The 26,989-nt window shown below is 51.0% G+C and overlaps 1 protein-coding gene across 1 annotated transcript in view; it reads right to left on the bottom strand.

The window, feature by feature from the left end:
* Nucleotides 1-2,581: 2,581 nt before the first annotated feature.
* Nucleotides 2,582-26,989, bottom strand: part of CHST3 (carbohydrate sulfotransferase 3) — a 49,172-nt gene continuing 24,764 nt past the window's right edge. Inside the window, exons 2-3 of the mRNA XM_023204997.1 lie at nucleotides 10,072-10,318; nucleotides 2,582-8,903 (exon numbers count right to left, since the gene is read on the bottom strand). Coding sequence (XP_023060765.1) covers nucleotides 7,607-8,903; nucleotides 10,072-10,211 — 1,437 coding nt within the window. The 5' untranslated portion in view covers nucleotides 10,212-10,318 and the 3' untranslated portion in view covers nucleotides 2,582-7,606. The remainder of the gene's footprint in view (nucleotides 8,904-10,071; nucleotides 10,319-26,989) is intronic.

Genomic DNA, 26,989 nt, shown 5'->3' with positions numbered 1-26,989 from the left:
TTTGGATCATGCCACGGAGGCCCCACAGTGTGGGTTGAGTTGAGGAAGCCAAGAAACAGGGAGGTTTGGGGACAGCAAGTCTCAGGGCCTTGAACCCTGGCCCACAGTGCCCCTGAGACTGCTGTAATCTCTGAGGGCTCCTCTTACCCTGGCAGCTCGGGGAGGATGGCGTGAAGGGGGATGGGCCTTAAACCCAACCCTGGATGTTTTCTCCCAGCCAACTCACCCACCTCCTAATGTCTGCTTAGGGTGGCTTTTGGTTCTACACACTTCCAGCTGCAGGCTGCTGATAGCTACTAATCTGCAGAATGACGGAGTCTTGGCTGGGTGTAGTGTCTCATGCTTATAATCCCAGCACTTTGGGAGGCTGAGGCCAGCAGATTGCTTGAGCTCAGGAGTTCAAGATCAGCCTGGGCAACGTGGTGAGATCCCATCTCTACAAAAAATACAAAAAAGCTAGCAGGTGGCCGGGCGCGGTGGCTCAAGCCTGTAATCCCAGCACTTTGGGAGGCCGAGACGGGCAGATCACGAGGTCAGGAGATCAAGACCATCTTGGCTAACACGGTGAAACCCCGTCTCTACTAAAAAAATATAGAAAACTAGCTGGGCGAGGTGGCGGGCGCCTGTAGTCCCAGCTACAACGGGAGGCTGAGGCAGGAGAATGGCGTAAACCTGGGAGGTGGAGCTTGCAGTGAGCTGAGATCCGGCCACTGCACTCCAGCCCGGGTGACAGAGCAAAACTCCGTCTCAAAAAAAAAAAAAAAAAAAGCTAGCAGGTGTGGCACATGCCTGTGGTCCCAGCTACTTGGGAGGCTAAGGCAGGAGGATTGCTAGAGCCTGGGAGGTCTAAGCTGCAGTAAGCTGTGACTGTGTCACTGCACTCCCACCTGGGTGACAAAGTCTTAAAAAATAAAGAAGGCCAGAGTCTTGAAAAAGACTGTTGTTTGGGGGGGGAAAAAAAGTTTTTCACGATAAAAGAATTCTGTAAAAATGGTTCTTTCCAGGAGGTAATCCTTAATGCTGGGTGAGTCAGGAAAGCGGCCTCCCTGGAGCCTGTAATGGCAAGTGTGCACTACAACTTCGCAAGAGCAATCCCGTGACCACAGTTTCTCCAAACACAGTCGGGGACGCCGCTGCAGGCTCCAGGGCTGGGCCAGTGCTGGGCCTGGCAGGGCTCTGTGGGCAATGGCACAGGTCCTTGACCCCCATCCCCTGCTGATCAAATTGCTTTCCAGAGAGTCCCAGCCGACTCTCCCTGTCCCAGAGAGCGCACGGGGCACTTGGTTCCTTCCCAGGGTTGAGTAAATTGGGGTGTAGGAAGGAAGACTGAGGATCCCGAAGGGGTCTGGGGGTGGGGGAAAGGGGGAGGAGGAGAGATGGTTCCGGCCTGGTGGCTGAGGGGTGGGCGGGTGGGGAGGCGTCCAGGCTTCTCTGCTCTGTGATTAGTGCAATTCGTTTCCCCAGGGGGTCATTTGTGGTAGGAAACACGGCCCAGAAATTAAACTAACTATATCTAGTCCCCAGAGTAGGGGAGACAGCAATAGCACCTGACTGGGGTGGACAGCGTCTGTTCAGGCTGGGATGACAGGTACCAGCTCAAATACTTTAATGGGCAGGAGGGAGCTGGCTTGAGCTTCCCAGGCCTGGACTGGGTGAACTGGCAGAGACACAGGTTAAGATTTGGGGAGGGGGCCCGTTTCCTCACATTGAGCCTCTCTGAGTCTTCACTCCCTCACTCCAGGAGCCACTGTTCCCATGCTCAGCCCTCCTCTGCCTCTTCCTGCAGCTGCTGGTCCTGCTACCCCCGTGTCCCGAGACCCACAAAGCCCCACCAGCTCTGGCTTCTGTGTTCCAAAACGAGCTCTCTCCCTTCTCCCCGGGGAACACCCATGCTCCGTAGGCAGCTCTTGGGAGACAAGCAGGGCTGAAATGTAGTAAGAACTGAAGTTGTTATGACAGATGTAACTGCAATTTGAAAGGACTCCATTCAATTTCTTAGCTGAAAGGGTCCTTGGCAATCTTCTCATGTGCTTTTGGAGATTTAGTTGCAGGCCAAATAAATCTGAAATGCTATCTGAACATGTAAAGCAGATCACAACGCACAGTGGCTCTCGTGGAGAGCGTGCCGCCTGCCCTTTCAGCTGACTTTTGAATCCCTAATGGGGCTTTTCGGGAACAATGTGAACAACTGATTATACCTTCATTCTAAAAGGAAACTGGTGTCCAAGTAAAGGCAGTGACTCATTCAAGGTCACACAGCCAGAGAGTGGCAAAGCTGGGACTCATCCCCAGGCCCCCTGACCGCTGGCCCAATGCACCTGTCTCTGCCCCCAAATACCTGGGTTTTCTCTCTCTCCGCCCAGCACAGTCCCCGCCAGCTCTGCCAGCCTGGTAACACAAGGAACGTTCATCCTGCCCCATATTCCCCTAGTGCCTTTGATCCTTTGGGAATGGGCAGGGGGATTCTCTGTCCTGCTTCATGCTGGAAGTCACCTCCCTTCCGTTAATTAAAAAAAAAAAAATTGTGACCCAATTGCCGCTGAGAACAAATGCGAAGGAAAAGGCAGAGACACACTGCAGGTTTTGCTCGTTGCATGTTTTCATCTTTAATTAAATAAGTCAAGTAGGCCATCAGGAGATGGGTTCACATTCTATTCTGCAAAGCAGGCCCTGACTGCCAGCGGCTGCCAGCTCTCTGAAGGGCAGCCCCAGCGTTTCCAGGAGACGGCGGATTGTCTGTGGCCATGGCAAGGACATCTGGGACGACAGTGACAGCAGTGGGGCTGGGAGCAATGAGGAACGGCACCAGAGGCTGAGCAGAATGAGCTACATGCTACACATACACGCATGTGGATGCATATGTACACGCCGTGGCAGTGTATGCCATGAAGCGGTGTCTCGTACCATGCAGACATGAAATAGCACACAGGGCTGAGGTGTTGGCAGAAAGACAGTGTGCAGGACCTGGGAGGGAGCGGGGGAGCCAGGCAAATTTGGACTAGAATATACAGCCTGTTCAAACCAATGGCAGAGGACGCAGACCACCTGGGTCATTGTATCCCCCCAGCAAAGTACCTGATCCACAACATGAGCTAGGCCCGTGAGGATGGCACCATGTCTGTAGCCTTGGAAACACGTAACAAATTTGTCCCCCATACAGTTGTGGGGTGCCAAAGGACACGAGACCAAAGGATCTTGAAGCTCTTGAGACATGTGAAGTTGCCAATTCTGCTTTGTGCTTTTGAGGTAAAGAGCAGCTTCCACTGTCTCTGAAACTGCAGCGAGTTGAGAGGTGACGCGGCTGCATTTAGGAAGTCCTGGATCCTCTCCCTTCCATCTGGCTGCGCCTTGTCCTAGAAGCTTCACAAGCAAACCCACCAACTCAGGAGCCCTGGATTTCAGCAGATGGTCCTTCTATCAGCTTGTACAGATCAGTAAGACACACTTGGCTTGTGAAGGTGTCTGCTCCCACCCCACCCCGCTTTCTCTCCCCTTAGCTCTCCTTGCCTCAGGTGTCAGCCCTTGAGATCTGGCTTCGCTTTCTGACTTTGGGAATGGGGGTGGGAGGGGACTGCCTTGAGGACACAGCTATTCAGTCTTCTGCTCCTGTTCTAGCAAGGGACAAGCCCTACAGTCAATTGGTCTCACCATGTTGCCCAGGCTGGTCTCCAACTCCTGGGCTCAAGCAATCCTCCCACCTTGGCCTCCCCAAATGTTGGGATTACAGGCATGAGCCACCGCACCTGGCCTGTACGGTCCATAGACCCCAGCATAGGAGAGGATAACCTGGGGCTGGAAGACTTTAGGGTCAGGATGTCTCCTCTACCACCCAGGCCAAGAATCAACCTTCTGGGAAGGACCTCCAGCTGGAGCTCCTTCCATTGCCAGACAGACAGATGACAGACATGGGAGGGAAAGATGTCGTGTGATGATGGGTGCCTCCGTTCTGTGGGGTTTGGTCAGCAGCTGCTCCACTACGCCAGCCTCTGGCAGTACCTCCCAGACTGAGGGTGCTAGCAGACAGGAAGTAAACTTATTATTAAACATCTCTTTTCTGTTTATTTTCAAGTGCATGTATCGCAGAAGGACAAAAGCCTAAATTTGCTTTATGTTTCTAAGCTTTTGGAAAATAAATCGGTGACCACCTGTGGTGTGTGTGACAGAGACGGGCTTCTGTGCACATGTGGGTGTCTCCTTCCCTCTCTACGGGGACCTGGGAATCCTGCCCTCCACTAACTACTCCCAAGGACCCTCCAGGGCCCTTATCCATTCCTCAATTTATGAACAGGCCCCAAGGGGAAGATGGGAACAGGCATAGCGGGGATAGCCTGTGAGTGCTGGATGCTGCCCTGTCTCACCAAGGCCTGGAATGTTCTGAGCCATTTCTATAGGCTGGGCCGCAGAACTCATCAATAAGAAAGAACATGAGTAAACATTCATTGCTGAATAGTCCTCTTGTGCTGGGGAGGCTGGCGGCCAGTGGAGAGAGGCCTCAGCTGCTCCCTCTGTCTCCAGGCAGGTGGGCACTTTGCAGGGGAAGGCTTCTGGCAGACAAGCTGGAACAGAGGAGAAACCAGGGCCGGCCTTGCTGGAAAAGGAGGCCCGGCCCCCAGTGCTTCCATCTTCTTCATCCCAGCTCCAAGCTGAAAATCGTGTCCACGTGGGTGACTCCAACCACATCCACAACGTGTCAAGCCAATAGTCACACCACACTGTCCTTCCCCAAACCCCAACAGTTCCCAGAGCATCACTGAGTCCCAGGGGAATACATTTCCAGGAAACACCCACGCACTTGTGATCTGTCTCAAACACCCAGGCAGAGGTAATACAGCAGTAAGGGCCCTGATGTGGCATCTCAGATAAACATGAGAGAAACCAAGGGATCTCAGATCTTAAACAACGTCCCGGGGCCATCGTGGTGCTGGCGCTCCGGCTTATTCTCCTCTGGTGTTCTGAATCGTCTTCTGGTGTCCGTGCATGAACAGAGCGTGTGAATGGTTTCTACTGTTATTTTCTTTCTTGATTTGGGTACAGCTTTGAGTCCCTGCAGATAATAAGGTATTTTCTGTCTCTTCTTTTCACAAAATAAATAAATAAAGTCAACTTGCAGTGTGCACATTGTCAATGTCCTGAGAAGTCCCAAAGGCCCATTCTTGGTACCATCCTCAGAGAGCGGAGTGGGAGGTCTCGGCCCAGAGTAAGAAGGAGGGATAAAGTCTGCTGTCCACAATAGCAGGGCCCCTAGGAAGAGCCTCGGATGGAGGTGGCTGCCCCCTCCCCAGTCCCAGCACCCCCCACCTCCACATGGGGAACAGAGGAGGGAGCAGTGGGGAGGCTGGGGAAGAACAGCCAGCACTTCCGACCCTGCCAGAAACCTCCTGGCCCCATGGTCACCTTTTCAGAGCTGGTGTTCCTTTGAACTCCAAATTAGAACCATGTCTCTGCACAACTTACTCTTGGCCTCTAAAACCAAGAGTGTTGGGGTGTTCAGGCAAAACAGCAAAAGAAAAGAAAAAACCCAAGAGTGGAGAACTCCTTGAATGACTGGAGTCCACAGTAACAGAGACCCAGCAGCTCAAATAGGCTGATGATAGCAAATCCCACGAGATGGTTACTGGCCTCACCTTCTCCAATGGTGGCTTCCTGCCAGGACACACTCGTCCCTCCCCCACGGCAATGCTGGACTCAGATTCTGTACTTCCCCGGTGTCCATATTACTCAACCCAAAATGCAGTCCTCTGGGTTTACAATGGGCCGTATCTGACAGAGAAATTGTCCAGGAAACCAGAAACAGGGCTGGGCAGCCCTCGGCAAACCCTTGAAAGCTCTGGATACTGAGTTCTGCTCCTGGGTTTGAGGTGGGAGTGGGGAAGGGCTTCTACTCTGGGTACACTTGCTGCTTGGTCATGAGGCCTCTGCCCACCCAGGAAACATGTTAGAGCCTGTGAGGGATTTTCAAATCCAGCTTCTGCTCAGGGAGGGGCGAGGGCTGCAAATCTCTGCTGCTCTGGACACTAGGCAAGAACGCTGGTGGTTTTGAGATTCATCCCACATGGGGTTCAAACAGAAAAGCCCATAGGGCACTGTGGCCTGCCACGTGGCCACCTCTCCTCGCTCCTCCTGGGGAAGGCACCTCCTCCTGTCCTCTCCCTCTGCCAGGAGCCAAGTGCTCCCTGCTGGTTTTCCCAGCCTCCCTCAAGCCCTCAGGCCTCCACTGCTTGGGAGAGGCGCTCCTGCAGAAACAAAAGCAAAAACACAGCCACAAAACAAGAAAGACACCAAGCCATAAATAACTTAAAAACCCCAAATAAAACACCCCGCACATCCTGCATTGAGCAATACTCTTCCCAGAGCCCTAAGGAGGAATTCCAGGCACTGGCTGTAACCACGGCAACCAGCTGGCTGACCCCTGTCCATGAGGGCGAAGGCGGGCTTCTCAGGGAAGGGGTGCATCCCGGTGGGACTTCTCCCCCACGGGTACTCTATACTTTCCTCTTGGCCCTGCCCCAGATGAGGCCTGGCTGGAAATGGAAGGCCCCTGTGAGCCGCCTTTTGCCTCCAGGGACCACAGCCGCTTCTCCCTGCCAGGCCTGAGGCAGCCTTCAAATATGGACATGTTCAGGAGCCAGCCAAGCTGGACGGGGCCTTTGGCTGTACCATTTCAAAACATCCTGCCTGCCAGCCGCAAGGATGTGGATAGGTCAGAGGAGGTAGCCATGAGAACCTAAGGCCGGCAGGGGCTTTGAATGCTGCAGTTCTGAATCCGCCCTTCAGTCCCAAACCTGGCCAGGGAACCGTGTCATGTCATGGCCCTTTAACGCATTTCCTTCCTCTGCCCTGCCCTGGAAATAATCCTACAAATGTAATCACAGGCTCCTCTGAGGTGTGTGATACAGAAAACCCTGTAGGCATAAGCAGCGAGGAAGCTTGTCTGCATAGATGTGTGTGCACTTGTGCCTTTGAGGCTTGTCTGTGTGTGGCGTGCATGTCTGCATGTCTATAGCATGTGTGTGTTTTCCAGCTCTATATGAGGCCCAGATTCATCCAGCCATCCCATTCATGAAAATGCTGAATCGCTCTGTACTGGTTGGTAAACAGCCACTGTCACCTCAAATGAGCCTCAATGCCACCTTTGATACCCAGGGCTGTCCTGGCCCCTCCTCCAAGGACCCACTCAGATTCCAGACTTCACCATCCAGACAAGAAACGGTTAACACCAAATAAAGCAGGAGGTCTGACTGTCACTGGTCAGAGCCTTGCCCCTTCTGGTTGTTAAATATTTGGACTCTGGCCTGCAGGGTCTCCAGGCACAAATGTATGTTTCTCTGAGATCAAAGCTTGCCAACAGGCCCGGGCCTGCCTGGGCCTGCTCAGGAGGCTGCGACCCCTTGGGTCTGGGTGTGATGGCCCTCAAGGGGACCGGGCACTGTCCTGTTCTCCGCGATTAACCCTGGGGCCGCCGCTTTGGCGGAGCACTGGCTGGGGGCCCTACTGCTACAGGAGGCGCTGCCCGCTCACGGCGCTGCGCACCTGCCCTCTGCGGGGGCTGCGGCAGAAAGGCGGGGCAGGCCTTTCACGAGGAGGGGCACACGGGGCCCCGGCGCCCCTACGTGACCCAGAAGGTGCCCCGCTCCTCCAGCAGGCTGACTGTGCGGTTGGTGAGGGCGGCGGCGTCCCGCGCCAGTTTGTAGCCGAAGAGACGCATGGCAGGGCCGCAGGCGGCCTGCACCACCTGGGCCAGTTTGAAGGGCATGCTGAAGCGCCACTTCTCGAACTGCTCCGAGGAGTTCTTCTGCGTGGAGTAGATGCCACTGCCGTCGTGGGCCGCCTGCGTGTTCTTCTGGATCCAGTCCTCCACCTGCGGGGTCAGGGGGATGCCGGCGAAGCGGTACATTTCGCGGGCCTTCTGCAGCGGCCCGCGCGCCACGTCCTCATAGCGCACCAGCATGTAGCGGCCCCGCAGCCAGGCGGGCTGCCGCAGCCCCAGCTCTGCGGACAGACGGATGCTCTCGCAGTTGCCCCGCAGCCGCTGCACCTCCTCTTCCCTCAGGCCGTCCTGGCCCTCGTCGTCCAGCCACTTCTTCCAGGTCTTATACTTGCCGGCGAAGGCCACCATGCGTGAGGCCAGCACTGCCCGAGGGTCGCGCACCAGCTGGATGACGCGCAGGTCGAGGCGGGGGTCCTCGGCCAGCGGCTGCAGGAACTCCAGCTGCCGGATGCGCACGGTCTTGAGGGCCATGTGCTCCTTGCGGCGGCAGGCCTCGGCGGCCAGCGTCACGTTGAGGGGGCCGCAGCGGCGGTTCTTGCAGTGGTACTTCTCGAAGACCTTCTTGACGAAGGGCGTGCAGACGGGGTCCTCGCACAGGGAGCGGCTGGAGCCCCGGCGGAACATGAACTCGGTCAGGTGGTCCTCGGGCAGCGGCGTGATGAAGTGCTCCAGCACGTACAGGTCGCACAGGAAGAGCTGCTTGAGCACGTCGCGGTACACCAGGGCCGAGCCCGCGGCGTTGGCGCCCCCAGGCTCGAAGGACACTGTGCGCTCGATGTGCCACAGCGGCTCGAAGAGGTAGAAGATGTTGCCCTGCTGGTTGAAGAATTCGCCCACGAACGAGGAGCCGGTGCGCGTGGTGGCCATGAGCAGCACGTGGCGCCGGGGCCCAGCCACGGCCGGTCTGGGTGGCTCCTCCTTTGCCTCCTCCTCCTCTTCCTCCCCTGCGGCCTCCATGGCTGGCTCCACACCCAGCTGCAAGCTGAGGTTGCGGAGACGGCTCTGCAGCTGGGAGAAGGCTGAATCAAGCTCGCTCAGGGACAAGAGAGATGCGTTCTCAGCTAAGACCAGGGCTGGGTCGGTGCTGTTGGCATCTGCCAGAGCTTGGGGGATCTGCTTCAGCTTGTCTGAGACCCTATGAGGACAAAGAAGATCAGGGTCAGTGGTTGACTGGGGACCCCCTCTCTTGGGCAACCCGAAGCAGTCCCCCAAGCAGATCACCAAGATCTGTCTCAGTTGGGTTTCTCCAGAAGCAGACTTTGAGGCAAGGATTTGTGTTTAAGTAGTTTATTTAAGAACTGGATAGGGAAGTGAGGCAGGGGAGGAAAGAGGTCCATGACAGATACGCTGCTAGAAGCAGGTGTGGGCATCAGAGGCTCAGTCTGATGGGGATCTGGGGGAACATTTACTCCCTAGTACTTCCGGCTTGCCAGTGTGCTGGTGGAGAGAAAGCTCTCAGGTGCAGAGCTGTAGGGGCTTGCGGTAGAACCCAATAGGCACAAGTTAGAATGGTCCTTGCTCAGTGACCCAAGTGGGGCATTGACAATGTCCACTGTATTGCCCAATCCCTGACCCACCCATCTTAGCTAATGCTTTCTTGCAGGGCTTGAGCCTGGGAGGAGAACAGGCTAAGAAATCTTTCTACATCTAACAGGCCCACTGCACATAGCTGTATGCTGCCAATTCAAAGGGGTAAAGGGGCGTTCCCAGGGTAGCCTATTTGAGGGACATGCTCCTGGAGTTGAGCAGTACACAGCCTGGCAGCTGCACATGTCAGCCCTGCCCATCACAGTATCCATACTAGAACCTTGCTTTTCCACGGGTTCAATGACATCAAGACTTCTATAGGGGATGTGCAGCTAATGCAAGGCCAGGAAGTAAATTAATAGTAATAGTCGCAGCCAGCAAATACTGGACACCAACTATGTGCCAGGCACTGGGCTAAATGCTTTTACATTTTCACATTTACTCTTTACAACAACGCTGGTCCCATCATTAGCCACATTTTACAGAAGAGGAACTGAAGACTCAGAAATGTGAAGTATCTTGCCTAACCTTTCACAGTTGTAGAGGGCCAACACGGGGGACTCCAACCCAGGCTGTTTGAGTCCAGAGCCCAAGTCTCGCCCCTGTGCAGTCATGAGGACGTGTGCAGAAGCCACTGCCTGGGACACAGGAGGGGCCTGGGGATGGCTTGTTGAAGGAATGCATTTGCAGGTCCACAGAGAGCCCTGCAGTTACCTCCCTGTCCCCACCCACCCCACCTTGAAAGGAAGATGAAGACTTGGGCTTGTAACCCTCACCTTGATATGATTTTATTTTCCTTTTCGATGAAGACAAAAACTATCACCACAAAAACCAAGAAAAGAGCGTATTTGCTTCTCATCTTCAGGCTGTGCAGAAAGTCCCGGCAGTCCTGGGGCAAAGTGAGTCCTTTCTCCATGGGGAAACGTGGGGCCCTGGGGGCTCCTCGGGCTGGCCTTGGACACTCAGCTCAGGAGCATCACTCAGGACCCGGCTTGTTGTCTTCAGGTGGGGGACACCCTCATCCTGCAGAGAGACAGGTGGTCAGAACACTCTCGTCTGTACACGAGGAATGCAGAGGACGTTTCTCCACCAGACTTTTGAGGATCTCGGCCCTGGTTAGCAGCCAGGACCCCAGACCCACTCTCCAAACAGACTGCGCCCCAGAGAGACTGAAGGTCTCTTTAATAGGTTGTTTAAAATGCTAATGAACCATTGGGTTCATCCATCCCACCTCCATCAGTTTCTCCCTTGACCTCACACATCAAAGGCATGTGCATGGAAAAGAATAACCCTTGTAGCACAAATGTTTATAATAGCAAAAAGAGTGCAAATACCTAAATGAAAATGGTGGAGCATCCAGGTAATGGATTTTTATGTGGCCACAAAGAATAAAGAGGTGGATCTATAAATGTGAATGATCCAGAAAATACATGAGAACACACACACACACACACACACACACACACACACACACACACATATACACACACACAAGGTGCAGACCCTGTGCTAATGCAGGACGGGGCTTCCCAACCTCAGCACTGTTGACATTTTCCACCAGATAAGTGGGGATTGTCCTGGGAATTATAGAATGTTTGACAGCATTCTTGGCCTCTACCCACTAATTGGCAATAATTGTTTGTTTGTTTTTGAGACAGGGTCTCACTGTATTGCCCAGGCTGGAGTGCAGTGGCACAATCATAGTTTACTACAGCCTCAACCTCTTAGACTCAATTGATCCTCCCACCTCTGCCTCCTTAGTCACCACAAGTGCACACCACCACACCCAGCTAATTTTTAAAATTTTTTGTAGAGATGAGGTCTTGCCCAGCCTAGTCTTGAATTCCTGAGTTCAAGCAATCCACCTGCCTTGGCCTCCCAAAGTGCTAGGATTATAGGCACGAGTCACCATGCCTGGCCCCCACTGTTCATCTGTAACCATCAAGTATCTCCAGACATTGCTAAGTGTCTCCTGGGGTGGGAAGGTGGGGGGTGCCAAATCATCCCAGGTGGAGAACCTCCGAAGTAGCAAGATCCCATTCGGAAACAAATACCGGGAAAAAAAATATAGATGCGGGATCCAAATGGACTCTGGCTCCAGGAAAATGCAAGGCCTGGTAACAATGGCTGCATCTGGAAGGTGGACAGGTAGGTGGAGAGCGAAGGTGGAGTGAGGCTTATGTTTGCTATGTAACACTGTGCCTTGTTACACATTTTACCATGTGTATGTGTAAGTTATAAAAAATTAACGAAAGAAAAAATATCATAGTGCATCAATTCTACCTAAATCCTTAACATGGCCTCAGCCTTCAGGTCTCCACTTTCTAGGCAGCCTTCCCCAGGCTATGTTAGGGCTCCCTACAGCCCCACCACTGTACAAAGATTATCATGAGCACCTGGGACTTTGTCATGAAGCCATAAAGCAGCAATTGTTCAATACTGAACATCCCTTCAGGCAGGACAGGGAGTTTGTCTGGGCCCCTCATTATCTCTCAATTCTGGGCCAGGCAAGAGATATACGGTTGGTGAACAAGAGATGGATAAAGGAAAAAATGACTCTCGACTAAAATAGTATGTGTCATTATCATTATTATTACTTTGAGATGGAGTCTCGCTCTGTCGCCCAGGCTGGAGTGCAATGGCGCAACCTCAGCTCACTGCAACCTCCGCCTCAAGCAATTCTCCTGCCCCAGCCTCCTGAGAAGCTGGGATTACAGGCATGCATCACTGCACCCAGTTAATTTTTGTATTTTTAGTAGAGACAGTGTTTCACAATGTTGCCCAGGCTGGTCTTGAATTCCTGACCTCAGATGATCCATCCGCCCAGGCGTCCCAAAGTACTGGGATTACAGGTCATTATTATTATCTAAATAGATAATATCTAACAGGGTCTTGCTATATTGCCCAGGCTGGCCTCAAACTCCTAGGCTCAAGCAATCCTCCCTCCTCAGCCTCCAGAGTAGCTGGTACTGCAGGTGTGCCACTGCACTTGGCTAAAAAGTTTTTTACGGCTAGAGCAAATACAGGTGCAGAAAGGAGTCTATTCCTATTTGTTTTTTTTTTTTTTTTTTTTTTGAGACGGAGTCTCGCTCTGCAACCCAGGCTGGAGCGCAGTGGTGCAATCTCAGCTCACTGCAACCTCCGCCTTCTGGGTTCAAGTGATTCTCATGCCTCAGCCTCCTAAGTAGCTGGAATTACAGGTGTGTGCCATCATGCCCGGCTAAATTTTGTATTTTTTGGTAGAGATAGGGTTTCACCATGTTGGCCAAGATGGTCTCGAACTCCTTATCTCAGGTGATCCGCTTGCCTTGGCCTCCCAAAGTGCTGGGATTACAGGTGTGAGCCACTTCACCTGGCCTAGGAGACTCCATTCCCAACTGGAATAGTCCTGCCATTTCCTAATTTTCCTGGGCCTTTTCTCATGAACTTATTAAGTTAATATTTTCTGAGCATTTACTGTGTGCTGGCTTCTGGCCTAGGCACTGAAAATACGGCGGTGAACAAGCAGGCATGATCTGTGCCTTCCCGGGGCTTGCACTCTGGTTAGGAGGGTCAACCAATGATACGGGCAGCTGAAGTTTACTGAGGCATGTTTCTCTGTGCCAGGTGCCATGCTAAGCACTTGCACTCATCCAATCCTCAGCAAAGCCCTATGAGGCAGCAACTAGCCCATTTTCCAGGTGAGGAAACTGAGGTTGAGACAAGTTCACTAACTTACTTAAGGTTCCTCCAGCAGAAGCCTCTGGCCACCCCTCCCAGGTCCAGGTCATCTGAGCTTCTTGGTGTACCTTGGGGACCTCCAACCTAGCTCCTGTGGTGGGGCTTTCCGGCTGACCATCTCCCTTCCCAGAATGCAAGCTCCCCGAAGTTGGGGGTCGCATCTAGAATGGCACTTGGCAGAGACCAGCTGTGCAAAAAACAATGGTGAGGCTGGTGCCTGGCAGCTGTTGCCATGAATGTGTAGAATGGCCAGTGGGGCTACATCCCCCATGCACCCTGTTTAGCCCGTGGTGGGGTGTGAGGCCACCTGCCCCACTGAGAGGGTGAGAACCACCACTGAGTTTTCAGAGTACGAGGTGTTGATATCCTGACTTTCTGTCCTCTCCGCTCTCAGGTTGTCTGGGGCTGATGATGGGAGGGAAGCAGAAGGAGCTGGGGTTAGAAATCCTGGGGTCTAGTCCTTTCTGTGCCTCTACGATGCTGTGCAACCTTGTGTAAGTGACAACCTCTCTGAGCCTGTTTGTAGCATGAAAAGGGCATCCCTGCTGATAAAGGTGCTGTGAGGAATGTATCTGATGCATGGTAAATGCTCATGAAATAGGAGAGGGGTGAGAAGGCAGGTGTGGGTGAGGGAGCTGCCCTAGCTACCCCTCCTTTCTGGGCCTGGCACCTTGGTAAGGTATAGAAGTTGGGGTGCCTAAATGACAAGCCTCTGAACCTTCTCCTTCCCTCCCTTCCACGTACTATTTCTATTTTTAAGTTGCTGTTCCAGCCTCCTCATCCCCAGAGCAACACAGCATTCCTAAGATCCTTCCTGATGCTGCCCTAAAAGGAAGCAGCAAAGTTGGACACTCGGACAGGAACCCAGGCAGGCTGCTGGCTCCCTTGCCCTGCCCAGACAGCTGCCCCTCTGTTTAGCTTTGGAAACCTAGCAGGCAGGTGGGCAGGCAGGTGACAGAGGTTTGGAGCTTCCTAGAGCCAGGAGCAGGGAGAGGGTCATGGTGCCAGGAGGTCACAGGGCCATGAGGGAAGGGGATAGGGCCTGGATAAGGCTTACTCAGCAAAGCCCCATGCAGAACCCACCATGCAGGAGGCCCCCCGTGCGGGAGGCCCTTTACAAGAAGCAGACCTATGACACCTGTGACATCAGATGAACCTTTGTATCACTTCTCTCCCACTTTCATGGTGCAAGGGCTAGCCCTGCCTCCCTTGCTTAGTTCAAGGGAAGAACTAAAAAATCTCTTCCTTCTTCTCTTGGTCCCTCCTAGCCCCTAGTACTCAATACCTTTCATCCAGCCAGGCACAGTGGTTCATGCCTATAATCCCAGCACTTTGGGAGGCTGAGGCAGGTGGACCTGAGGTCTGGAGTTTGAGACCATCCTGGCCAACATGGTGAAACCCTGTCTCTACTAAAAATACAAAAATTAGCCAGGTGTGGTGGTGGTCGCCTGTAATCCCAGCTGTTTGGGAGGCTGAGGCAGGAGAATTGCTTGAACCTGAGAGGTGGAGGTTGCAGTGAGCCAAGATCATGCCATTGTACTGGAGCCTGGGCACTCAGAGTAAAACTCTGTCTCAAAAACAAAAAACAAAAAGTCTTTCATCCCCTCAATGCCCCAGCAAATACATAACAGCCCAAGGAACAGGTGGCATTCCCTGCTTGGGCCCACTGGGGGGGCCAAGGCCAACAGTGAAGTATGCCAGAGGCATGTGCCAGGTCAGCTCTGCTTGAGGGCAGCAGCAGGCAGTGGGACAGCTCTCTTGGCCCAGTTTTGTCCAGCACTCTGCACGTTGACAGCAAACACCAGAGGCAGGAAAAGAGGCACAGTGCTGAGTTCTTTCAGGGCAGCGACCATCTGGTGAGTGCACACTACGTGCCAGGCCCTGGGCAGAACCAGCCCAACCTTCCAGGTGCTGGCTGGGATGTGGACTCCTGTCCCACCTATGACACAGTTCTCAAATCACTGTTCTCCCTCTGTCTCACGTCCTCACCTGCCTGCCACCTCCCAGCTGTCTCATCTGGCTTTTGTCCCCACCCCTCCACTGAATAATGCTCTCGACGGCATCCACAATCTCCTGGAGCCCTAGTGTGGCTGGTGTGGGCTTCTCATCCTCCATGCTGCATCGCCTATTCCCTCCCCGCGGAGGCCCACATTTCTGCTGGCCTCCCCACACCCCCTCCTGCTTCCCTGGCTTCCTCAGGCCCGGCCTCCTCTATGGGATCACATGTGGGCACGCTTGCCACCCAGACGGGGGAGCACCTGAGCACCTGATTACAACTGTGCTGCCACCCAGCTTCTCAGCCCCATGGAAACTTCTCAGAGGCACAGACAACAAGGCAGCTCCTGCTTCAAACACTCCATGCACTACTTGGTAAAAAAACAAAAAAGCCCTGTAAAGGCCTTCGAGATCCAGACCCTGCTCACCCTTCCCACCTCTTCTCCCAACACCCTTACCCCGGCCCTTCCTGCTGCTCCCCACCTGGAGGCTTCTGCATCAGCTGGTCCCTCTGCCAGGGCCAGATCTGCTCTGGCTCGCTCCTTCTAAGCAATCAGGACTCAGCTCAAGTGCCCCCCGCTCTAGAGTGCTTCCCTGACCCCTGACCTAATGTGGGCCACCCCCATCACTTTCCCTCTCGGCACCCTGCTTTACTCCCTTCGTAGATGGAAATGTGCTTGCTGATGGCCTCTCATCCCCCAGAACATTGGCTCCGGGAGAGGAGAGCTTCATCTGTCTGCTCTACCCTTGCATCTCCAGTGCCCAGAACTGTACCTGGCACAGAGTGGGTGCTTCATAAATACTTGCTGAATGAACCAATCAATGTCCTTCCCAAAGCATTGAGCCCAGTGCAAGATGCTTCATCATTCTAAGTTGACAGAAGATGTGAAGAGGAAGAAAAAAGGCAGTTGCTCCGTAGATGAGTGGCCCACGCGTGCACAGGCTGTGAGCAGGAGTGCGTAGGCCACAGGTACATGCCAAGGGTGTGTGCTGGGGACCTGTGCTGGGAGCATAGTGTGAACCATGGGCACCGACTGTGGGCAAAACTTCACACTTGGGACTGCACATAACTTTAGTCTCTTGAATTCGTGTTTCCATCCAGCCTTTTACAGCTGTGGGCTAACAAGGGGGAGGGCAGAAAACAGCCTAAGCCGTCTGCAGACAAATGTGAGCAAGGGACCGCTGTGGATAAAGGGGGCTGTGAGCTGAGGCCGGGCAAGCCCCAGCAAGTGAGGCTTCAGCTTCCCTCCCTTCCCTCCCCCAGGGGTCTTTCTCTCAGGCCTCCCTCGTGACTTGGCAAGGTGCCTCCCAGGGAACGAGTTTTCTACTTGGATGGTCTCCAACCAGGCCTTTCCACTGAGGCCCAAAATGGACTGTGGCCCCGTTCTAGCCTCCCCCAGGGAAGGTGGGGGTCCCAGCAAGTCGGCTGTGATAAGGGACGGCCCTGCCAGACATTGCATCAGGCAGCAAAACTCCACTCCCCTCGCCTGCCTGGGGCCAAGAGCACAGTGGGGTGGGGTGGGGTGGGGTAGGGGGAGGTTGGGCGGGGGGTGGTGCTCAGCTGTTGCTGGCTCAGCCTCTTGGCCTTTCCCACCAGCTGGAGGAGAAGCTGCATGGGAAAGAGGAGCCAAGGGAGGGCAAGAGCTGGTGACAGAGGAGCTCCGAGGCAGAGTGGGAGCGCTGAAACCCACTGCGGGAAAGTGCCACGTGTGCTGGGTGCTGGGAGGCTGCCCCCACCCACCTTGTTGCCAAACACCTTGGAGTGGGCTCTTTTGTGAGTTTTCTCAGAATCTGCAGAGTGGAGAAAGAGGCGGCGGGGAAGCCCCCAGGCCACTGGCACAGTAGGGCAGGGAAATGGGGCTCCTATGCCAGCCTGCCTGGTTTTTATTTTTTAATTTTGTTCTTACCATCTAGCCCAAAATGTCAACTGCCTCGGTTTTAGATGAGAAAAGCTTGTCCATCCGGTGGCCTATCCAGCCCAGATTCCATTTCACTTGGGGACATCCAGACACAGCTTGGGAAGGCCAAGGCCACCCAATCAGGAGCGTGGTGTCTGACAGGAGAGTAAATGCCCAGCCCAGAGACTGCTGAATGAGCCAGTGAGCGAAAGAAGAGCAGGAATGAAAGAACGGGAAGTGAATGAAAGTCTGGCTCCAGCTCCCCCCACCACCTCCACCCACCGGCACCCAGTTAGAGCCCCAGGGCTATGGGGCTACGTCACTCCTGAGAGCATGCGAGCCCCCCGGGGCTCCACCTTCCTCTTCCTCTCCCAAGAAAGAACCGATCTTTGATTTCCTTTTGTCCAACCACTGCCAAGACTGAGTAGAAGCAGGCAAAGGTGTGTCACCTGAGTGTCAGTGGATGTCCACATGGCTGTAAAGGGGTGAGTGCCATAGGTGGATCTTGGGGCTGAGGACCAGCCTGGCAGGGGTGGGGCTGCCACAGACTCTGAGCCAGCCCTGGCCAGGACAGGCCTGGCTGCCCCTCGGCCCTTTATGCCCGTGTGGGGCTGTGGGGGAGCACACTTTCTTGCTCCCATTGGACACAGTCCCTTCCAACAGCTGCAGGAAGTGCAGGACCTCAGGTTGGAGAGGTAGGAACTGACCCACACCTCCGGGCTTCACTGCACCTGCCTGGTAAGGAGCTGTGGCTGAAGCTGGTGTCCATGATGCCCTCAACCATGTAGCCGGGCAGCCCTGGGAGGAGTCTGCTGGCTCATTCAGAACCGACCTGGACATGGACCAAGATTCATGGTCAAGGACGTGCCCAAGCCCAGCATGGGAGAAGCGTGGCGAGCATCTTCTCAAAGCCGGCAGGCTGGGTAACCGTGGGGCACTGGCACAGTGAAAGCAAGCCATGCAGGGGGCACCATCACAGATGCAGAGCTACAAAAACATAATGTTACGATTCTTTTCACCTTACACCCTTTGATTTATTTTTTGCGGGGGACGGGATCTCACTCTGTCACCCAAGCTGGGGTCCAGTGGCATGATCTTGGCTCACTGCAGCCTCGACATCCCAGACTCAGGCAGTCCTCCCACCTCAGCCTCCCAAGTAGCTGGGAGCACAGGCGTGTGCCACCACGCCTGGCTACTTTTTTTCTTAAATCGTTTATGGAGTCCAGGCACGGTGGCTCACGCTTGTAATCCCAGCACTTTGGGAGGCTGAGGTGGGAGGATCACGAGGTCAGGAGTTTGAGACCAGCCTGGCCAACATGGTGAAACCCCGTCTCTACTAAAAATACAAAAATTAGCTGGGCATGGTGGCGCATGCCTGTAATCCCAGCTACTTGGGAGGCTAAGGCAGGAGAATTGCTTGATCTGGCACCCAGGAGGCAGAGGTTGCAGTGAGACGAAATTAAGCCACTGCGAGACTCCATCTCAAAACAAAAAACATTTATGGAGACAGGGTCTCTCTACATTGCCCAGGCAGGTATTCTCTTTTATACTGTTGAAATTTTTGGTAACCATATACCTGTATCGCTTTAATAACCAAATCTAAAGTTTCAAAAGAGGAATGTGTTACCATTTTGGAAGTAGTATGAAAAATACATTAGAAGAGGGCAGGACTGGAGGCCAGGAGCCCAGTCAGTGCCTTCTGCAAGGGTCCAGGAGAGAGCAGGCGGCTGAGCAAGGCAGTGACAGAGAGGTAGAGGGGGAGTGACACCCATGAGATGTTCGAGAAGTCAGAATGATGCTAGCACCTGCTCCACACGGATGTCCCCAGAGAACATCATGCTTGGTGAGATAAGCTGGTCACCAAAGGACAAATACTATAAATCTCACTTATCTATGAGGTACCCAGAGCGCCAAAATCATAGAGACAGACAGAAGGGGCTGGGATGAAGGGCTGGGGGGTTAATGTTTAATGGGGACAGTTTGGGTTCTGCAAGATGAAAGGGGTTCTGCAGTGGAAGAGTGGGAAGGGTTGCCCAACAGTGTGAATGTACTCAGTGCCATTGAACTGTGCACTTGAAAATGGTTAAAATGGTCAATTTTATGCTATGTACATTTGACCACAATAAATAAATAAACAACAGCCAGGCACAGTGAGGCTGAGGCCGGAGATTGCTCGAGCCCAGGAGTTTGAGACCATCCTGAGCAACATAGTGAGACCCTGTCTCAAAAAACAAAACAAAACAAACAAACAAACAAACCCAGGAAAATACCCCCAGCAATGCCTGTGGGTGAGGGGAGGTCAGGGGGACAGAGGAAGTTAGGAGGAGCCCAGCTCTTGCCTCGTAAAGCAGTCTTGTTCTCCACGATACCCACAGTGCCTGGCACGTGGCAGGGCTCAATGAACGTTTGTGAAGCAAATGAATGGACTTATGCACTGCCTTAAAGAGTTAGCTGTTGTTTCCTGTAGACTGGCCTTCTCCCCTCCAGACCCAGCAGAATATTGGGCACAGACAAGATGCTTAATTAATGCTCCACTGAAAAAAGAAGGCCAGCATAAAGTTAATTTATTGCCCAGAAAGATGCTTATGTTATGATGCTACACCAAAACAATAGGACACATCAGTATCTCCAGTTGCAATCTATTTTGTTAAAAAAAAAGTGGGTATATACATGCATATGCACACACACACAGAGACACATACGGGGTCGGGGGACAGGTAGTTGAGGGGGAGAAAGAGAGAGTCTTGGCACAACATCTGACAAAGTTAGCAATGAATCTCTCTGTAGCAATGGGTGCTTTCAGTTTCCTTGCTTTTACTTATTGCCTTTGAGGCCCTGTGACCTTAGGCAAGGAACTTAAACCTCTTTGAGTATAGTTTCCTCATAGGTGAAACAGGGACATTTACAGCAACTATTTTATACCTTTGTCCCTTGCTTGGCTTGTCTTTCATGAATGAGGGAGGAGATGGAAGCACAGCGAGCCTGGGAAATGGCACAGAACTGCTACCAATCCATTCCACACCACGGCTGGCAACGATCTGGACCCAGCTAATTTTATATTATTACTCACGTGCCTTTATATGCTTTTGTGAATACGAACAGGACAGATTTTATTGTGCTTTGCTTTAGTACGCTTCACAGATACTGTGTTTTCTACAAATCAAAGGTTGTGGCAGCCCTGTCTTCAGCAAGTCTATCAGCGCCATTTCTCCAAAAGCATGAGCTTTCCATGTGTCTCTGTGTCACATTTTGGTAATTCTCACAATATTGCAGACTTTTTCTTTATTATTATACCTGTTATGGTGATTTGTGATCAGTGATTGTTGATGTTACTGTTGTAATTGTTTTGGGGTGCCACAAACCACAACCATAGAAGATGACGGATTTAATCGATAAATGTGTGTATTCTGACTGCTCCACCAACCAGCCATTCCCTGCTCTCTTTCCCTGTCTCCAGGACTCTCCTTGTTCCCTGAAATGCAACAATATTGAAATTAGGTCAATTAATAACCCTGCCATGGCCTCTAAGTGTTCAAGTTAAAGAAAGAGTCACGCTTTTGTTGCTTAAAATCAAAAGCTAGAAATGATGGAGCTTAGTGAGGAAGGAATGCTGAAAGCCAGAAAGGCTAAAAGTGAGGCCTCTTGCACCAAACAGTTAGCCAAGTTGTGAGTACGAAAGACAAATTCTTCTCTTTTTTTTTGAGACAGACTCTCGCTCTGCCCAGGCTGGAGTGCAGTGGCGCGATCTCGGCTCACTGCAACCTCCACTTCCTGGGTTCAGGTGATTCTCGTGCCTCAGCCTCCCGAGTAACTGGGATTACAGGTGCCCGCCACCATGCCAGGATAATTTTTGTATTTTTAGTAGAGACGAGGTTTCATCATGTTGGCGAGGCTGGTCTCGAACTCCTGACCTTAAGTGATATGCCCACCTCAGCCTCCCAAAGTGCTGAGATTTACAGGCGTGAGTCACCGCACCCGGCTGGAAAAGTTGTTGAAGAAAATGAAAAGGGCTACTCTAGTGAACACACAAATTATAATAAAGTGAAATGGACTTGCTGCTGATATGGAGAAAGTTTGAGTGGTCTGGATAGAAGATCAAACCAACCACAACATTCGCTTAAGCCAAAGCCTAAACCAGAGTATAGTCCTAACTCTCTTCAATTCTAGGAAAGCTGAGAGAGACAAGGAAGCTGCAGAAAAGTTCAAAGCTGCTAGCTTTGGTTGGTTCGTGAGGTTTAAGGAAAGAAGACATCTCCATAACACAGAAGTGCAAGGTAAAGTAGGAAGTGCTGATGGAGAATTGGAAGCAAGTTATCCCAAGGATCTAGCTAAGATCACTGACGAAGGTGGCTACAATAATCAATAGGTTTCCAATGTAGGCCAAAAAGCCTTCTATTGGAAGAAGAGACCATCTAGGACTTCCATAGCTAGAGAGGAGAAGTCAATGCTTGGCTTCAAAGCTTCAAAGGACAGATTGATTCTCTTGTTAGGGGCTAAGGTAGCTGGCGACTTTCTTAGCCAGCGACTTTAAGCAGAAGCCAATGCTCATTGACCCTTCCAAAACTCCTAGGGACCTTAACAATTAAGCAAGATGTACTCTGCCTGTGCTCTGTAAATGGAACAAGCCTGGATGACAGCATATCTATTTACAGTAAGATGTATTAAATATTTTAAGCCAACCGTTGACACCTTCTGCTTAAAACATTACTGCTCATTGACAGTGCACCTGGTCACCCAAGAGCTCTGATGGAGAGTAATGTTTTCATGCCTGTTAACATTAATTCTGCAGCCCATGGATCAAGGAGTAATTTTGACTTTCAAGTTCGTTTTTTAATGAATTTTTTTTTTTTTTTTTAGAGACAAGTTCTTCTTACTCTGTCACCCAGGCTGGAATGCAGTAGCATGATTATGGTTTACTGTAGCCTCAAACTCCTGGGCTCAAGCGATCCTCCTGTCTCAGCCTCACAAGTAGCTGGGACTACAGGTGCATGGTATTTCACCTGGCTAATTTTTGTTGTTGTTTTTGAGATGGAGTCTCGCTTTGTCACCCAGGCTGGAGTATAGTGGCGTGATCTCGGCTCACTGCAACCTCTGCCTCCCGAGTTCAAGCGATTCTCCTGCCTCAGCCTCCCAAGTAGCTGGGATTACAGGTGCCTGCCACCACGCCTGGCTAATTTTTGTATTTTTAGTAGAGATGGATTTCATATGTTGGCCAGGCTGGTCTTGAACTCCTGACCTCAGGTGACCCGCCCACCTCAGCCTCCCAAAGTGTTGGGATTACAGACGTGAGCCACTGCGCCCAGCCTCCTGGCTAATTTTTAAATTTTAAGTTGTAGGGATGTCTCACTATGTTGCCCAGGCTGGTCTTGAACTCCTGGCCTCAAACAATCCTCCTGCCTTGGCCACCCAAAGTGCTGAGATTACGGACGTGAACCACCATATCTGACCCTCAAGTTACATTATTTAAGAAATACATTTTGTAAGGCTATAGCTGCCATAGGTAGTGATTCCTCTGTTGGATCTGGGCAAAGTAAATTGAAAACCTTCCATTCTAGATGCCAGTAAGAACATTTGTGACTCAAGAGAGGAGGTGAAAATATCAACATGGATAGGAATTTGGAAGAAATGGATGCTAATTTGGAAGAAGTGGATGCTAAGAAGTGGATGGAAGAAGTGGATCCATGTGGATGATTTTGAGGGGTTTAAGACTTCCGTGGAGAAATGAACTGCAGATGTGGTGGAAGTCATGAGAGAAAACTGGAATTAGATGCGAAGCCCACAGATATGAGCGAATTGCTGCAATTTCATGATAAACTTGAATGAATGAGTTGCTTCTTATGTATAAGTCAAGAAAGTGGTTTTTGAGATGGAAGCTACTCCTGGTGAAGACGCTGTGAATATTGTTGAAATGACAACAAAGGATGTGGAGCGGGGTGTCCAGTCTTTTAGCTTTCCTGGGTCACAATGGAAGAAGGATTGTCTTGTTCTACACATCAAATACACTAACAACTAATGATACGTGATGAGAAAACAAACAAACAAATAAAAATCACAAAGAAAATCTCATCATGTTTTAAGAAAATTTACAAATTTGTGTTGGGCCACATTCAAAGCCATCCTGAGCGGCATGTGGCCCACGGCTTGGACAAGCTTGACTTAGAATATTCCATAAACTGTCTGGGCATGGTGGCTCACACCTGTAATCCCCGCACTTAGGGAGGCCGAGGCAGGTGGATCACCTGAGATCAGGAGTTCAAGACCAGCCTGGCCAACATGGTGAAACCCCGCCTCTACTAAAAACACAAAAAATTAGCCAAGCGTGGTGGTGGATGCCTGTAATCGCACCTACTCGGGAGGCTGAGGCAGGAGAATTGCTTGAATCTGGGAGACGGAGGTTGCAGTGAGCCGAGATTGTGCCACTGCACTCCAGCCTGGGCAACAAGAGCGAAACTCTGTCTCAAAGAAAAAAAAAAAAAAAAGGAATATTTCATAAACTTAGTTGATAAAGCAGCAGTGGAGTTAGAAAGAATTGACTCTAATTTTGAAAGAAGTGCTACTGTGAACCAAACAGCATTGCATGCTATAGAGAAATCTGTCATGAAAAGAAAAGTCAATTGATGCCGCAAACTTTATTGTTGTGTTATTTTAAGAAATTGCGGCTGGGTGCAGTGGTTCACGCCTGTAATGCCAGCACTTTGGGAGGCCCAGGTGGGCCCAGGAACTCCTTGAGCCCAGGAGTTCGAGAGCAGCCTGGGAAACATAGTGAGACCATTCTCCACAAATAATAAAAACATAGGCTGGGTGTGGTGGCACGCACTTATGGTTCCAACTACTCTGGAGGCTGAGGTGGGGGCATTGCCAAGGTGATCAGGGCTGCTGCAAGCCGTGATCATGGCATTACACTCCAGCCTGGGCAACAGAGCAAGACCCTGTCTCAAAACACAAAAAACAAACGAACAAAAAAAAGAAAGAAAGAAAGAAAGAAATTGCCACAGCCACCCTAATTTTCAGCAGTTAGTCAGCAGCCATCAACATTGAGGCAAGACTCTCCCTAGCAAAAAGACTACAACTCGCTTGCTAAAGTCTCAGATGATTGTTAGCATTTTTTTAGCAACTGAAGTATTTTTAAGTTAAGATATGTACTTTTTAAAGACATGCTACTGTACACTGAATAGACTACAGTATAGTATAAACGTAACCTTTTTTTTTTTTTTTTCAGACAGAGTTTTGCTCTTGTTGCCCAGGCTGGAGTACAGTGGCATGAATCTCAGCTCACTGCAACCTCTGCCTCCCGGGTTCAAGCGATTCTCCTGCCTCAGCCTCCCGAGTAGCTGGGATTACAGGTGCCTGTCACCACGCTTGGCTAATTTTTTGTATTTTTAGTAGTGACAGGGTTTCACCATGTTGGCCAGGCTGTTCTTGAACTCTTGACCTCAGGTGATCCTCCTAACTTGGCCTCCCAAACTGCTGGTATTACAGGTGTGAGCCACTGCACCCGTTTGTGTAAACGTAACTTTTATATGCACTGGGAAACAAAAAATTTTGCGTGACTTGCTTTATTGTGATATTAATTTTGTTGCAGTGGTCTGGAACCAAGCCTGCAATATCTCTGAGGTATGCCTATAACAGCTAAAATATAGAATGTCTTAGGGCTTCCCCACAAAAGGTTTTTGAGTTTTGAGAAAATTTGGAGAAGGCCACTGGAGTGTGTTTGGAGTGTGAACATAATCCCCTATGAGTATTTCAGCAGAAAAAGGCGGAGGGCAACTACCCAAAGAAAGCACAGATGTGCAGAGCAGAACGACAGTCTACGCGACGCCATTTTTCATATATTTAATTAGCGAAGAACAAAATGCCCTGGAATATACTGTGCGGGTGAATTTCGGGGGAACCGACTGGCAGAGACGTGAGACTCATTGAGTGGCCATGGGCTCCTCCACATTGCCCAGAGTCTCTCGCCGTCAGGCTGAGGCCATATGACTGGTTCTAACAGGTAGGATGTGGATGAAAGTGATGTAAGCCAATTCGCTTAAAATTATCCCACACACTCATCCAGGCCTCTCTACCCTGGCTGTGGCAACAGTGGAGGCCACAGGTTCCAACTGGCTTAGTTCACGATGGAAGCAGCCTGGATCCCTGGGATGCTGCTTAGAGAGCCATCCCATCTGCATCAGATATGATGCAAGAGAAAAAACAAGCCTTTGCTGTGTTAAATACTAAGATTTGGGGGACTAATTGTTCCTACAGCATAACCCGTCCCATCCTAATACATAATGTTCATGGCAGTGTCCTTTCTGAAGGACGATTGGGCCAAACCGTCAGTTTTAAATATGTATACTCTTCGCTATGGGCTGAATGTTTCTGCCCCTCTAAAATTTTTGTGTTGTAATCGAATCCCATTGTGCTGGCATTAAGAGGTAGGGCCTTTGGGAGGTGACTAGGTCACCACTGTGGAGCCCTCATGAATGGGATTAGTGTTCTTTTAAATTAGAGGCTGGGCGTGGTGGCTCATGCCTGTAATCCCAGAACTTTGGGAAGCCGAGGCAGGTGGATCACCTGAGATCAGGAGTTTGAGACCAGCCTGACCAATATGGAGAAATCCTGTCTCTATTAAAAATACAAAATTAGCTGGGCGGGGTGGTGTATGCCTATAATCCCAGCTACTCAGAAGGCTGAGGCAGGAGAATTGCTTGAAACTGGGAGGTGGAGGTTGCGGTGAACCAAGATCACACCATTGCACTCCAGCCTGGGCAACAAGAGCAAAACTCTGTGTCAAAAAACAAAAACAAAAACAAAAACAAAAACAAAAACAAAAAAACATGAGCCCTGAGAGAGCTTGTCTGCTCCTTCCACCAGGTAAGGTTGCCACAGGTAGGTGCCACCTTGGAGGTAGAGAGCAGCCCTCCCCAAACCAAATCTGCTGGCTCCTTGATTTTGGACTTCCCAGACTCCAGAACCATCCGCAATAAATTTCTGCTATTTGTAAGTTTCTCAGTATATGGTACTTTGTTATAGCAGCCCCAAAGGACTGCTGTAATGCTCTTCGACCCAGGAATTCCACTTCTAGGAGCGAATCTTGCTGATATACTTGCATAGATACAACAAGGACACATAAAACAATAAATCGATTATAATTACAAAAGGCTAACCATGACATTAACGCATGTTAATAGGCAAAACAAAAACAAAAACAAGAAACAGTAACTCATTAGCTCAATGTTAGGTACATTTATCCGTGCAATACTCTGTAATGATTAAAAAGAAGGAGGCAATTCTGGAGGGCTGACATAAAATGCTGTTCAAGACAGTGATAAAAGCAAGGGCAAGAATACGCATGGCATGCTACCAACTGCCTGCAAACCGGGCTGGATCCATGCAAATGGGGCATGTACTGGGTATCTTTGGAGATGGAAACAAGAGATTTACAAGAGTGGTTGAGAGAACTGGGAAACGGGTGGGAACTGTCACTGACTTTTAACTTCTACTTTCTTCTATTGTTTAAATTTGTTACCATATTACTAAAATAAAATATCAATATAAGAGAAAGCGGTTATAAAAATAAATGGAAATAAAAAGCATATGGAGTTGTGTCCCAATCCATCATCCTACACACAGTTAGCACTTAATATTTACTTGAATGACCAAGTCCATCTAAGCAACTTTGTGATGAACCTAACCCAGAACAAGCAAGAGGGATCCTGACGAAGATAGTGACTGTACCAGATTTCCAACTTTTTTTTTTTTTTTTTTTGAGACAGGGTCTTGCTCCATTGCCTAGGCTGGAGTGCAGTGGTATGATCATGGCTCACTGCAGCTTCACCTCCTGGACTCAAGTGATCCTCCTGCCTCAGCCTCCCAAGTAGCTGGGATCACAGGCATGTGCCACCACACCTGGCTATTTTTTTAAAACTTTTTGGAGAGTCAGGGTCTTTCCCTATTATCCAGGCTGGTCTCAAACTCCTGGGCTCAAGCCAAGGATGGCAAATTATTCTTTTTTTTCTTTCTTTGCTTTCCTTTCTTTCCTTTCCTTCCTTTTCCTTCCTTCCTTCCTTCCTTCCTTCCTTCCTTCCTTCCTTCCTTC

This window comes from Piliocolobus tephrosceles, chromosome 9 (genome assembly GCF_002776525.5).
Source record: "Piliocolobus tephrosceles isolate RC106 chromosome 9, ASM277652v3, whole genome shotgun sequence".
NCBI classification, from domain to species: domain Eukaryota; kingdom Metazoa; phylum Chordata; class Mammalia; order Primates; family Cercopithecidae; genus Piliocolobus; species Piliocolobus tephrosceles.
Note: the sequence above shows the minus strand (reverse complement) of the source record. Positions and strands in the feature narration are given on the sequence as shown.